The 14,217-nt window shown below is 48.0% G+C and overlaps 5 protein-coding genes across 5 annotated transcripts; 2 read left to right on the forward strand and 3 right to left on the reverse strand.

Moving 5' to 3' along the window:
* Positions 1–379: 379 nt before the first annotated feature.
* N7539_001412 (serine hydrolase-domain-containing protein) lies at positions 380–908 on the reverse strand (the record flags this gene model as incomplete). Its single annotated transcript, XM_056931015.1, has 2 exons — positions 380–652; positions 714–908. Coding segments are annotated over 2 exons (468 nt in total), but the record flags the coding sequence as incomplete, so codon positions are not given.
* A 1,773-nt stretch (positions 909–2,681) lies between these two features.
* On the forward strand, positions 2,682–3,289 carry N7539_001413 (uncharacterized protein; the record flags this gene model as incomplete). The annotated part of the gene is made up of 2 exons (XM_056931016.1): positions 2,682–3,061; positions 3,208–3,289. The coding sequence occupies 2 exons, from the start codon at positions 2,682–2,684 to the stop codon at positions 3,287–3,289; spliced, it is 462 nt and encodes a 153-aa protein (XP_056793047.1).
* A 2,908-nt stretch (positions 3,290–6,197) lies between these two features.
* On the reverse strand, positions 6,198–7,300 carry N7539_001414 (uncharacterized protein; the record flags this gene model as incomplete). The annotated part of the gene is given in 3 exon segments (XM_056931017.1): positions 6,198–6,462; positions 6,474–6,609; positions 7,213–7,300. The coding sequence occupies 3 exon segments, from the start codon at positions 7,298–7,300 to the stop codon at positions 6,198–6,200; spliced, it is 489 nt and encodes a 162-aa protein (XP_056793048.1).
* A 37-nt stretch (positions 7,301–7,337) lies between these two features.
* On the reverse strand, positions 7,338–7,659 carry N7539_001415 (uncharacterized protein; the record flags this gene model as incomplete). The annotated part of the gene is made up of 2 exons (XM_056931018.1): positions 7,338–7,434; positions 7,514–7,659. The coding sequence occupies 2 exons, from the start codon at positions 7,657–7,659 to the stop codon at positions 7,338–7,340; spliced, it is 243 nt and encodes an 80-aa protein (XP_056793049.1).
* Positions 7,660–12,173: 4,514 nt separating this feature from the next.
* Positions 12,174–14,167, forward strand: N7539_001416 (MFS siderochrome iron transporter 1; the record flags this gene model as incomplete). The annotated part of the gene is made up of 5 exons (XM_056931019.1): positions 12,174–12,429; positions 12,512–12,611; positions 12,683–12,695; positions 12,765–12,982; positions 13,060–14,167. The coding sequence occupies 5 exons, from the start codon at positions 12,174–12,176 to the stop codon at positions 14,165–14,167; spliced, it is 1,695 nt and encodes a 564-aa protein (XP_056793050.1).
* Between the last annotated feature and the right edge of the window lie 50 nt (positions 14,168–14,217).

The raw sequence follows: 14,217 nt of genomic DNA on the forward strand, positions 1-14,217 counted from the left end.
CCTGAGCGAACATGAGCAGCTTCCTGAGCAGCCTGATCGCTCACCCCAATGCTCATACCGACTGCACTTTCGGTCCCAATTTGCCTCCCCGTTTGACAAAGGTTTTGGATGCTAAGCGCGCAGCTTCTGGTGCGCCTGGGAGCGAAAGCCAGGATATGACGTACTCACGTTGCTATGGTAACTTCTTTCGCCTTTCCAGTTAGCTGGTGCGCCTGTTTTTCAGCCTCTCTAAAATTTTGAAACCCTCATCATGTGTACACTGTGTCATCCATTCATGCTATTACCGTGGAACAAGTATACTTCCCTTTTTCTTCTGTTGTCAAAGTTTGGGAATAGGCTCGTACGCACAGTCTCGGGCTTCGCAAGCAGTTCGACCAAATCAATACTGTGTATAATCGCTGCCTGAATAGATCTCATATTCCTGGGAGCGCCTCTCTCGGTTGACCCACCCCCCATTATACTGATAGAGCCATGGACTCTTGCATTGTCGTGCAAGCCTTTTTGTTTGATCTGGAGAAATTGTTGCATCTGAAAGGCCTATAGTGTGGAAAGTTGGGGTCGCGATCTTTGGCGAGTAGAAAGCTTCATAGCACATATTTTCCAGCTTGAATCCACTAAGGCATATGGCAAATCTGAGTTTTGGGTGGTTCACCTAGGGATCTCCCGTCAGTTCTGAGATCATGGGCATGCAGGATGTGAAGGCTGTAATGTACCTTCAATGGAAAGCCACTAATTCCATCATTCTTTTCCAGAAGCGGCGTGATGATGGCAGTCATAGCGGCACCAGAGGAAAATCCAGTTATGCCGCTAAAAGGGCCTTTTTCTTCGATTGTACCAAGAATATACTGAATGGACCCCTGCAAGCCCCGTATTTCATCGTGTTCAGGCTCACCATAACCCCAAACCCGCTAGTAAGTGATCTTGTCACTATCGGGATAGGCTGGCTAAACTCCAGACAGGAACTCAAACTCAAACCCCACTTCCTCTGACAGACTGTGGAAGATCTCTCGCACATACCGAGTTTTCGGCTTTAAAATGTCCACGGATTGACCATATCCTAGTCTCCTATTAGTCGACGCGGCAGAAGGCCCCTTTTGGGGTTGGCAGCAGTCGAGTTTTACCATGAAGCATTAACAATTTGTGAGGATTGTCCGCCATATTTGAACGTGGAAGGGATACTAATTTGAGGGCAAGTCCTACTTATACCACTGTAACCATAAGAGCATAATAACCGCCTTGTGTAAAAACGGTTAAACGTCTGTCCGTCCTACATCTCGGTGAGATACGTTCATCCTATTCAGCCCTCAAAAATCAACAGATTCTTAGACTTATTTACCTTCAACATCTTTCAAAGCTACATACAGGTTCTCACTTTGTATATATTCATGAATCTCCCTTGTCATCCATCAACTGAGAAGACAGGTGCTTTTCCCTAGTACAAACTGCACAAAGATGACTCATATCGATCTGGAAAGCAGTCGAAATCAAGATGGCCATTTATCAGCATCCTCAGAAGGTTCGTCGTACGACACTGAATCCCCTGGGTGTAAAGAAGAAAATGGTGTTGTTGCATGAGAATGGGATGACGATCCCTACAATCCATACAACTGGCCAACGCGTTTCAAAATCCAACAAGTGCGGTCTTCACAACGTAAACCATTATCTTTTCTGTGATATTGATAATCTCTTCAACTAATCACGTCTTGCAATAGCTTGGTTTGTGTCTCCATCCTATCCCCTGCCCATCTCCAGATAATGGAGGAGTTTGGAGTCGGAAATATGGTCGCAGTTCTTCCACTGTCACTTTATGTGCTTGCTCTGGGGCTAGGCCCTCTAATAGGAGGGCCATTGTCTGAGACAGTTGGAAGATACCCTGTACAGCTACACATTTCCCCTTCTCCTGGGAGCCCAGCCATGCCCTGATTGGTTGCATGTGACACATGCTAAGCATCCCCCTCTCTGACAATCTGAAACACATGACTAATCATGGCGGATAAAGTTATCTCCTGTCTCCGGGTATCCACCTATCCTGCTGCTGTGACCTGTATTAGCTATAAATTGCCAAGGATTTACTAGCCAATGAGAGCAATGGAATTAAAAAGGAGTAATGTAGAGATGAGATGAAAGGAGTGTTGATTCTGGTGAACTAATCTATCGAACTTCATGGGGGTTGAAATACCGTGAGAATACCAACGACTCGGTGGTTACAAATCCGAGGTGGCGCCATTCCGCGACTGTACGTATAAATCAAAGAGTGAGGGTATGGTAAGAAGGTTAGGTAGTCCTCACTGCTCAGGACACCGTATGGGTACCTGACGAGGCAATACAGCGCCAATGTCCATTTTCCTGACAGATTATAATGCCTGTCGCCCAGGGCTTCCTGGCGGAAAACAACTTCAACTTTCCATCACTGTCTACAATGGCATCTCCACGCTTTTTGTTAACCTTCTTTCATCAACTCTTGAATACCTTCATTCATTCCACAGGAGATGGTCCACTACTTGCGCGAGCTCATCGACTCGTACAAAAGGAACCTGCCCAAACAAATAATATTTTACTATTGGCGCCAATTACTCTAGGGATTACCCTTGACATCCTAGTAAGCGACTAACAAGGAAATTCCTATTCCTTCCGCAGAAGCTAATCAGCCTCAGATCCGATATATTGTTGGCCATGTCTTAATGTCTATCTTAATCCTTGAAACTGTGGAGAAGCAAGCAAATGCTTCTAAGACGCCTCCCTCCAGCCGCCAACCGCTCCGAACCATTGCCGTCCTCTACCGTAAAGGCGGCCTCCGTTTTCTCCTTAATGGCATCGGTTCCGCCTGTACCTACTGGGCGATGCACACCTCGGTGGTAAAACTATTGAGTTTTCTACTTCCTAGTCCGGTCGCGTATATTATTGCATCAGTCCTGCTAGCGGAGACCCATTTCCTCTGGACCGCGCGTACCATCCTTCCGCGCGACCAGGTGCGCCTCGTGCCTAAACCCTGTGACCACCAACGATGGAAAACCCTAGTGATTCCCGCTTCAATCTATGCCGCGGCCAATACGGTGATGACGTATGTGCCGGCTCTATTCGATAATAGCCTCGCCCCACCGGAGGAAGTCGCGATAGTAGGACTGTCATATATTGTGGGATCCGACATCCTAATAGCGGGGCTCATGCTTTTTGCCCAACTCTTTCTCCTCCTTCCCTCATATATAGTGTTAGTTTTGGTCCAGGTCAGTCTTTTACCACCCAACTGCGAGACATTGGTCTTTACGTCGAGACAGCAGCAGCGGGGTAGACGGGTGGGGGAGATCTTTTGGGTTAAGAGAGGACCGCTACAAGCACAGGAGGCGGCGCAGATGGTTAGCATTGCACGATTGCTATGGTGTCTGGAACTGCATGGAAAGATGTGTTTATGTTTGGTTGGGGTTGCCGCTGTGGTGCATGTGGTGGTCTACTCTATGAAATAGAAGGAAAATACCAGCGCCTCCTGGGTACATCTTCATACCTGGTTTCTTGATGCTCATGACATTCTTCAAGATCTAAGCCAGCAAATAATGCTTGCGTTATTCAATCGGTCACTTCCCTCCTGGCAAATTTACCTTGTTTTGTTCCATCTGTTGTCGACCACCGTGGGCGCATAGCTTTCGAAGGCGCTCCATAGAGGAAAGTGCAGGGACTTCAAAGGCTTGAAGCCAAAAAATTATACCGAAGATGAATGTACGAGGGCTGAAGACAAGCAACGGATCGTTGATGGTTTCGGGAAAAGGAAAATTGTTACTAAGGATTAGACTTATTATTGAGACCTTCATTGCCCGGGTTCAACGCACGAGATATACACTTGGGAAGTTCCGAGGAATTACTTTGTATGCTCCGATTTGATCTCCACTAAAAATACGGGAGGGTCCTCGTCCGGATTATCTTGTATGGAGAAATGCAGATGTTTGAATCGTAGCGAAAGAGGAGCATGCAGCCGGTTCACAGTAAAAATCCCGAGCATGTTGAAGAGACAGCTGGATTCGTTAGTATCTGATGAGATATGGCTACGGTAGGGGCAGCAGTATCGATCTGTGAGAGGGATGAGGAGTGGGGGTGCTGTGGGGGAGAGATTCTACCTAAGCTATGGACTGTGGTGAGTGGCAGAATCACATGCCATGTAAATATGATGAGAAAAAGCTGCTTCACACATCAATAAACAATATTTCCAGTATCGCTCCATGAATCAGTAGGATAATGCTTCTCTTTGTCGGCCCAAGGATCTGAGATATACACCGTTCCGGTGTCCGAGTATACATTAGCAAAAGCGTATAGCACATGCGTCAGTCTATCAGTTGGGAGGTCCTGAGGATTGAAGTTACGGCCATCAATTGCCTAAATATGAAATTGAGTGACTCTGAGTGTCTGGTAAAGTACTATTTCAGAAAAACTGACCCAGTTGACAAAGTAGGCAATAGAGCGATATCCATCCGTACGACGGACTACAAGCTCGGTTTTACCAGCACTCTCGGATTCTATATTGGCACTAGCTCTGATAAGGCATGCCAGGCCTATTATAAAAGGAGTGACAAGGTGCATGATGAACGAAGTGGAAATTGTTCTCATGAGGGATTCAGTAGAAGCAGCTACGGTGTAGTATTAGAGCCCGGAGACGAGGGAGAACGTTGTTTATAAGTCATTGAGTTCACCAAAAAGGTGTCGCAGATTTACTGCTATAGCGGTTTTCCGACTCACCCAGACCAAGGGTACTATTGTGCTGTCGCAGCTATTTGCGGAGTTGTCTAATCTGTTACTGTAAAATACTGTAGGACATCTTCACCCTGAAATAAACGATCCATTCAAGAACACGCTACCTATGTTTCGGGGCACGATCCTCTAATGTTTACGCCCACTTCAGATAAGCCTAGCTTTCATTATAACACGTAAAATCCTCCATGGATTTCTCTGTAACTTACACCTCGTCGGAACTGGCCATTTCCCCTTTCTTGTGAGGATTGTCAACATTGGAAAATCCCTGCATAGCTGAGTACTCGGGGTGAGATTGAGTGTTGTCTTCAGCGAGAAGTTTCGGTTCCGTTTGCCATTTTCTTTTTCGATTCACAGTTAGACCACCTTTCGTCAATATAATGTGCGTCGAAGAAGTGGCGACGCAGATTTATATTACTCCCATAATCCTTTGCTTGACAACAAGGATAAGGACAGAAAAAAGTCGTTGGGGTTTTCAAACCATCGAAATGTTGGTCAATATGATGAAGCAGTGTTGCCTTGGCCACCCACTGTTGAAGTTTCTCCTCTGGTTTCTTGGCTTCCTCGCCCAAACAAAATGGGCAAAAGCCAGGGGCAACGAGCGTATAGCGGAATTTTCATATCCCACATCGTGGTTGAAGACTATTCAGGTGGCTTTGGCAGTGGCCAATCCACGCTTGCTCGTCAGATTAGATTTTTGCGCAGAGAGAACAGAACTGCACAAAGTTCCGCTGAACACGCCTATACGCTCGCTTTTCGTTCCGGTAGGGTTGTTGGTATTGCGGCCCACCTAGAGAACGTCTTCGACACTGCGAGATATGTTTTGCTCTCCCCTGGAATAGTATCTTACTTTGGTCAGTCTTGGATTTTAGATCAAAAGGCAGAGTGTTCTTACTGTGACACAAGCTTACAGCATATCGGACATCGATCGTCCTTAGGTAATAGCCCGGAATAGTAAACAACACGTTCCGTGGATTTGCAAAGCTCAACCATATCCCTTAAGCATTATTGGCTGATCACATTATCCACTGATGTTTCCGTAAAAAGTGATTGGCTCAGACGAGCACGTTCTAGTAAGTACTTTTGAAAAGTTTAAATAAACAGGTCATATCGCGCTCCGTGAATCCATTTCCTGATATATATTCGTTGTATGCAGAATACCACCATTTCTGTATGAATTCGTTCTTCCAGGTTTCCAAGAGCCTGTAATTCCTGCTATATAGATTTGTACGTTCAGCAGCAAGTTCATTATGTAGCTGGGGCTCCCCGGCGATTTCTGAAGTCAGATAAGCAATTCTCCGATTCATAGATTTGATATCGACTCTCTCTTCAAATGCTTTGATAGCAGCTACGTTCAATCTCTAGGGGCCATTGGGGTCTTTGTGGTGAGCCATGCTCTACTCCATGTCCCGACATTCATAATCAGGCAGCAAATCAGAGAACAGGGCCTAAATATCCAAAGATTACAGCACAGATTGGTATTTAATATATGTGTTATGGCTTTGATGATCGAGAGCCTGACTGCAGGTCGCCTCCGATGCCTTGGCTGAATAATGTAAGCGCTGATTGTCTGAGAAGAACAGGAATGACTTACGGTCAGTGCAATTTGCAACAGCACCACGAATCCTATATACGCGCAGTGGGTCCTTGAAGCACTGCGCTGAGCTAGACAGGTGAAATTTTAGTGCATAGAAGAAAAGGATAATCCTTCCTTTCGATGGGGTCCTTCTGGAGTCAACATCCTAAGGAATGGAAGCTTCTTCACACTCTCATTCCACTCAAGTATATATGATTCTCTCCCTTCTGAAGTTCTCACAGCGAGAACGTCTGCCACTGTACTCAGACCCTTAAAGGCGCCATCAGTAATTCCATGCACTATCACCCAGTAAAAACAACATTCATTCCTAGAATCGGATTTTCTCTGAACCAGTTTTTTAGTCTTAACCTATTATCTTAAAGTCAGCAGTCAAATTCCACAAAAGCTTATTCGCACTTAGAAATCTTTGTCATCGCGATAGCGCCATCCTTTTAGAAACTCGGAATCAGTCGTCACCTAGCGTTTCTATTCATGTCTGGTACTCCATTTCATAATAAATATCAGATGTTTTGACGGTTCGGTTAGCTTCATTACTTTCTAGGGATAGGGAGGGAATAGGGAGGGATACGGTCCAAACGTACCCCATAATATAGACATTCGTTAGGGTGAAGATAAGTGCTCGATTCCCCTATAGCACCGGCCCTGGTACCTGAGCCAGCAAATAGGGCAAGAGCACTCCCAGTTTGTACACGTGCTCTCTCGTGCTTGTAATCGTGCCAATCATCGCCGAAAAGGCCCCGAAGAAGGTAGTCAATGTCCTTTGCAGTGACCATAAAACGCTCTCGTGGCTTTGTACGCATTTGATAGTTGACGGTCAGATCCTACCTAATATGCTTCAACTTGTAAGGAGGAATAGCCTTGAGGAGATTCAGTGGTCTTACGTTGAGAACATCGTCCTTGACAGGCCTCGACAGAGAACGAAACGTCTCTCTTTCCCATCTTGACGTGAAGTTTATCAAATTCTGACATGCAGAATTCTGCGAAGGTATTCTTTTTCTTGTTGCAATTAGTCCTTGGCAAAAGATTTCAAAAATTTAGGGGTAGAATCAGGTTCATTCTTGGAAAAATTGGCATTGATCGCTTCGTGCCGGGAAAGTCTCCATCTGCAGAAATTAGCGCCAAGACCTGTAGTTGTCCATAGCAGTACTTACAAGGCCAATTTTTTTTTCTCTATTTTCATACTTCATGAGAGTAGCCGGAGCGAGCTGTTCAAGGCAGATGGTGTTGTTTTCTTGTTCTCGTTTGTTTTGATACTCAAGGGTGAAGCCACGTGACGCAGCACATGCACTTCTTTCCTCGAGTTCGTTTTGGAAGTCTTTCAGCAACATCTTCTGTGAAACGGCTGAGCTTTGAGGAATAAGAACAGAAGGCCAGGAAGCCACCCAGTGCTCATACTTATGGGCTGGTCTCCAAGTCAAAGTGGGTATGTGGGTGATCCTTGATGAGAATTCTCACACGCTCTCACCCCGTTCTCACCTCTATCCACCCAGTCTCCGCACTTCTCACCCAAATCACCCACACTCACCCTAAGATGAAATCAGACGCCATTCAAGACTCAGGGCGCTTTGAGAATTAGCCGCATACTATATGTGGCTTAAGTACGGCTCAGCGGATGGGAAGCCCTGTTCTCCACTCCCTATGGTCGTATGTGCTCAATATGCTTTCGCGGGGAATCATACAGACATCGCAATATCGCAAAATACTGTAGAAATCAGTGCAAAAGTCGAAGATATCAGGCCTATCGGGAGTGCAAGGAGCCAGGGCTAAACGGTCGTAGCGTGCTTATAGTTACGGAAGATAGTAGCTGAAGCCGATCGGATCTATTTGAATCGTGAATAGACCGAATAATTCAGTCAAGCTACCAAGCTAAGTACTTGCAACCGAAGTCCCAACAGCACTTAGTGTACTCTCACATGTCAGTGAAGCTGTAGAGCCTCGTAAACAAGTGAGGGATTCCACAAGCCAGCGAATAAACAACGCCAAGCGCGGAAGTTAATATCAATCAATGCCTTGAGAAAATTCAAGTCAAGAAAAGAGTTGTCCAAGCAAGGACGAGCTAGCACGAGCCAGTCATAGAAGGGAAACGTAGACAGAAGTGCGGTACGAAACCCTAGAACTCTAAGAGCTAAGATGGATGCAGAAGTCGACGAGCAATAAGACAATGTAGCCAGGATAGACTCGAGCGAAGCAGAACACTTCTTGGCGCCGAAATTGACGAATTGGTGGCGAGAATGGGCAAGGGTTTTGCAGTACGAACGCAAGCCAAACTTTGCGGGCAGCTCGCGCATAGTAGTAACCCCTTCACTCGTTCCTCGTTTCAGGGCAAGGTGAAACTAATTTCGAGCGACCCTGTAAGCCGCAAAGTTTCTCTGAATCTCTATTTCCGGCTTCCAACCCTATGATGGCAGTTCTCTCACACCAGCCGGGAATGTACAGAGCCGAACTATCGAGGCTATTTGGGGAAAGCGAAGAGCAGAACAGTAATTTTTCATCCCAACAACACAATGATCCCATGTCGTTGCTGCCAAAGCATTCCTGTTCCACGGGGCCAGCCAATAGACCATCTGGGGGACGAGGTGAGTCGGGCCCTTAGCAAAAATGAAGCCAGCTAACTTGAAATGTGAAATAGCATTGGACGGTCATTCGGCAAATAATCAATGCTTGTCACCTGAATCATGGGAACAGTAAGATATAGCTCCAACTACACGTATGACAGTATTTACTAATTAATGGCCGCGAGTTAGGCTTAGCACGTAACTCTGGCACCCCCTCCGAAGCACCGAAGCCTTAGTGTAACATATAATGTCAAGTAGTTTATGTACGTGGTGTAACGGTGAGGAAATCACCCAGGTAATTCCGTAACGAGACACGACTTTAAGTCGCCATTCTTTAATTTTTTCCACGAACAGGTACACCTGGGTATATTACCAGACAGATATCATGCACTATTGAGTCAAGACCGAAAGGCATTCCAATGTCAAACGTTTAAATGTTTGGTATTCCGGAAATGAAGCTCAACACGGGTCCTGCCTCTGTATTCTTGGGCCCACCCATCATTTGCTAGTAGGTAGAATGCACCAGGCCCAAAGACACTTCTGAAAACTCCCCCTCTGCCATACACCTTATGGCATAGTAAGGATCATTCAAGATCCACCAGCAAAGCAGCAAATACAATATTGTGTAGTATTCTGCAACCGCTCCGCAATGAAGTCTTGCGTCTAGATTCCATTTCACCACCTATAGGCCGGGGAGGTAGAGAAAAAGACCTGTCGACGGCTTAGTGGTCACTAGCCCCTTTTAAGTATAGCGTTTTCTGATAATATTGATTTTCTGGGTCTTTTTTATCGTAATGTTGGGTATTTATCAAAGGAGATTAGTTCCTACATTTGGTCAGTCTTTGCTAAAGGATCGCCTTGATAGTAAAGAGGGTCCGAGCACCCAATTTGAGCAAAGATCACCTGTTGGCTGCCATGAATCCTGTCAAATCTGATCAACCGGCCGAAGTCTTTCCGCCGAAATTGGAGGGGGTACAGCATCTGCGGTGTGCAATGGTGCAGTACCAGAGGTACCCGTCAAACCACTCGCGGAGGGCGATCAACAGCACTAAGGCAGCCGCACTGGAGTCGGTCGCAAGTTCCTTTACCGAGGTATGCGAGGGGTGCTGCTGGTGTCTAGTCACTCTGGTGTACCCCTCCTCCGTGCCCACCCGAAAGAATAGCGGCAGAGGAGAGGTGGGAAAGTCCAGAAAGTTCGTTTGCCATCAGCCTTTCCCGCTCGAGTGTATCGGATCCACGGACGGGAGTGGCTGAAGGAACATGGGAGCAATGATTATAAGCATGACTGGTGAGGCTGGTAACCTGCAGCGCCTCTTTTTCCCTGCACTGGGCAGTCGGCAGCCCATCGGTACCTTGAGATCGGACGCAGAGTTGCCAACAATCTCCAGTGGTCGTTCGTCCGATCACCCGAAACTCAAGATAATCCGGCGGGCGTCGACAAGCGAGTCGCCAATTCTCCACTCGGAAAACTTAGGCCGATTCACCGGAAGCGGGAGGTGTGCGCCACCGACGAACCTGGACCGAGATGCGATAGATGGCCTATCCTGTTGAACATGCCCCATACTCTTGTGTGATGTATGGAAGTGTGGGTGTCGTGTGCTCATTATGCATGATGAGTGCTGTGTAGTATATACTGCGTACACCACGTCTAAGAGGAACTCAATGGTGAGGGGAATAAAAAAGCAGGATGTTGCAGGCTCAACAGTCTGAAGATGACGTCGGCGTCGGGAGGCGTGGAGATCCGCCCGTGCTAGGGTACAGATATACGGTATATATGTTACCATTTCATATCGTATTTTTTCAGTCCCGCTGCTTCGGCAGTGCTGCCTCCGTATATCGAGTAGGGTCATCGCCTATCGATTCGTCTCACATGAGTGACATAGTATTTGAGATAAGCGATCTGAAACGTGTGATCATGAAATTGATCATAGCAGATTATATAAGCTTTGTTCGACACCTAACTAAGGACAGATGCATAATCGAAGCCCGATTGTTCGAAAAAGTCATGGAAGATGTTTTGTATATGCAAGGAACGTGTTTCGTTTCACTTCACCCAATTTCAGGTGTGTCATGACAGAAAGTACCATACCGCGTGCACGTCGTGTGGTAGACTCACTTGAATTGACTACTAGACTGATAGAAAAGGAAATCGACCGACATCACTGAAAAAACTTCGGTACACACACGTCTTCCTGCCCGATCAGGTGATTCACCGATACATGGGTGGTCCGAAGATACAAGACTGACCAAAGTACAGTAGGCCCCGAGGCTGCAAGATGGACGTCATACCTCTCTTCTGAGTACATCAGCCGTGAGTCAGACATCAGAGCCTGCAGGTATAAGTGTACAAGAATGGCGTATGTAGATCCTGAAATGTCGTATTACATATGATAAATTCTCATCTGGAGGGCATCGAAGCAGTGATTCTCAATCTCGTGGCCTCGTATCTCTGATACAAACGGTTCCGTAATCCCAACGGTCCGGGAGTTTTTCCGTGAACCGTGTGTCCGGTTTGGGCCTCGGGTTCCACGGCATCCACCCGTCTCAGGGCGTTTCTGCCCGCCGCTTCGCTGGCTCACTGGGTCACTAGTCCGCTTTGGCTCGAGCTGGCTTGGCGTTGCGTGTAGCAGATCGGTCAACCCGTGTTTTCCTTTCGACCCTGTCGGACCTGACCGTGAGGAAAAGTTTTTAAGCAATCCGACTGTTGGCCCCATTAGGCGTGATGTATTTAGTGCTCCAGAGATCCCTCAGAATATCATTTTCAGTTCCTTACCTTTTCCCTTCACCACAGCCATCAACCTCCGTCAACGCTCCACCACTCATTACCTTATCCCGGGCTTGGATCTTCCTTGCTTCCTCGCCCTCGGACACGCCTTGATATCGACCAGGCTGTCAAGCACTACTGTCCAAAAATCAATCTAGGGTCGAATATCAAGACAGTCTTGCAATCGTGCTGAAGTAGCTGGTGCCTCGAACGCTTGTATACTTCCCACAACGTCTTGACCTAATCTGTTCTGTACACCCGTGCGACATTGATATCACATTCCCCTTTGCGGCCCGACTTGATCTGCTCACTCCTCGACCGAGAGCCGGTTTCCGATTTCGACTTTGCTTCCATTGCACCTTTTGATCCTAAAAGAGACGGAAACTCGATCGCCATTGCTGGTTGTAGCAAACCCTGTCGACTCCCAAAGCGCCAAAAAAACAAAAAAAAAACAAAAGCAATCTCTCACGAGAAGCCCGGCTGAAGGCAATCCTCCAAAGCGCCTATCTCTTGATCCGCCACCATGGGCTTCGCCAACTTTAACCCGTTGAAACGAGAACGCCAGAACTTCCCCGGCGTGGTCATTCCTTTGGCCCCCGCCTCCGCTACTCACGTCTCGCCAGACCTGACTGAAAAAGATGACAAGGCCTCGGACCGTGCGTCCTCATCCCGCAGCTCCGGCCAAAATGAAAAAGCCAGCACTCCCTTGACGTTAGAAGCTTTGCGAGCCGAAGTCGAAGCGGATATTGTCGCTTCTGGAAGTGACACTTCATATGACCGTAAGTATATGATGATCCGATCAGATCTCGGAACGTCTTGGAAAGGAACCTGCGCCAGTTGCTAACCCTAGGACTCGTACAGGAAAAGCCAAGGTGGTGAACCGGGCTCTCCAAGACATTGGCATGGGCCGATACCAATGGGAGCTCTTTGCCCTCTGTGGCTGTGGGTGGCTTGCAGACAAGTAAGTTTGGGGATGGGTTGGTCGTACACAGTCAAAAATTGGCTAACCCTAGATTCTTCCTCACTTCACAGTCTTTGGCTCCAGGTATGTTCCCAATGATGAAGAACCCATTCGGCCTATTGTGATAAGCTGAGACTAATCGTGGTAAATTAGGGAATCGCTCTCACGTTGACCCCAATTTCATATGAATTCGGCATCTCCGAGTCACACGTCCGGTTCACGACCTGTGCTCTGTTCCTGGGTCTGTGCATCGGTGCTTCTTTCTGGGGCATCGCCTCGGATATTGTGGGTCGCCGACTGGCTTTCAACATGACCTTGTTCCTGGCTGGCACCTTTGGTCTTGCCGCTGGCGGCGGTTCCAGCTGGATTGGGTATGTTTGTTCATTCTCCCTTGCTCAATCGCTGTCGGTATGATCGAGAGCCCCCAGGCTAATTAGATCGTCGATAGTGTCTGCGCCTTGTACTCCTGTCTTGGTCTCGGTGTCGGTGGCAACCTGCCCGTCGATGGAACTCTCTTCCTCGAGTTCCTGCCCATGGCCTCGGGCAACATGTTGACCTTGCTGAGCGTCTGGTGGCCCGTCGGCCAACTCATCTCCAGTCTCCTGGCCTGGGCCTTCATTCCCCCCTTCACATGTGCCAGCGCGGACGGCTGTACCAAATCCCAGAACTGGGGATGGCGGTACCTGATCCTGACCCTGGGCGCCATCACCTTCTGCATGTTCATCTCCCGATTCTTCTTCTTCCACCTCTACGAATCACCCAAGTACCTCCTGTCCCGTGGCCGCCAAGAAGAAGCCGTCGCCTCCGTGCACGGAATCGCCTACAAGAACAAAACCCAGACATGGCTGACCAACGAGATCCTCAACGAAATCGGCGGCTACGCCGAAGCCCAAGAGACCCAGAAGCTCACCGTCAGCCAGATCGTCCAGCGCTTCTTCTCCAAGTTCTCCATGCACCGCATCCGCGCTCTCTTCGTCAATAAGCGTCTGGGCGTCGAGACCGTTCTCCTCTGGTTCATCTGGGCTACCATCGGTATGGGCTACCCTCTCTTCAACGCCTTCCTGCCCCAATACCTCGCCAAGTCCGGCGGCCAGGTCAACTCCAGCTACATCACGTACCGGAACTACGCGATCACGTCGATCGTCGGTGTCCCCGGCAGTATTCTGGCGTGCTGGACCGTCGAGAAGATCGGCCGCAAGGCCACCATGGCCACCGCTACCTTGATCACCGGTGTTCTTTTGTTCTGCTTCACCATCTCCCCCGACGCCAACACGCAGCTGGGCATCTCGTGTGTGGAAAATCTGGCCCAGAACATGTTCTACGGTGTCCTCTATGCGTATACTCCTGAAGTGTATGCTGGCCCTGTTCGAGGCACGGCGACGGGTATCTGCAGCTGTCTGAACCGGATTGCCGGTCTTTGTGCGCCCCTGGTGGCGGTCTATGCCTCGGGAAGTAACACCGATGCGCCCATCTACGCCTCTGGCGGCCTGATTCTTGCCGCTGCCGTGGCGATGATTTGTCTGCCGATTGAGACTCGTGGACGAGCAATCATGTAAGAAAAGAAAGACAAAAAAAAGTTTTCATGTCATACATAGATGTTTCATAG

Source organism: Penicillium diatomitis (genome assembly GCF_028827545.1).
Source record: "Penicillium diatomitis strain IBT 30728 chromosome Unknown utg000002l_segment0_segment0, whole genome shotgun sequence".
In the NCBI taxonomy this organism is placed as follows: Eukaryota; Fungi; Ascomycota; class Eurotiomycetes; order Eurotiales; family Aspergillaceae; genus Penicillium; species Penicillium diatomitis.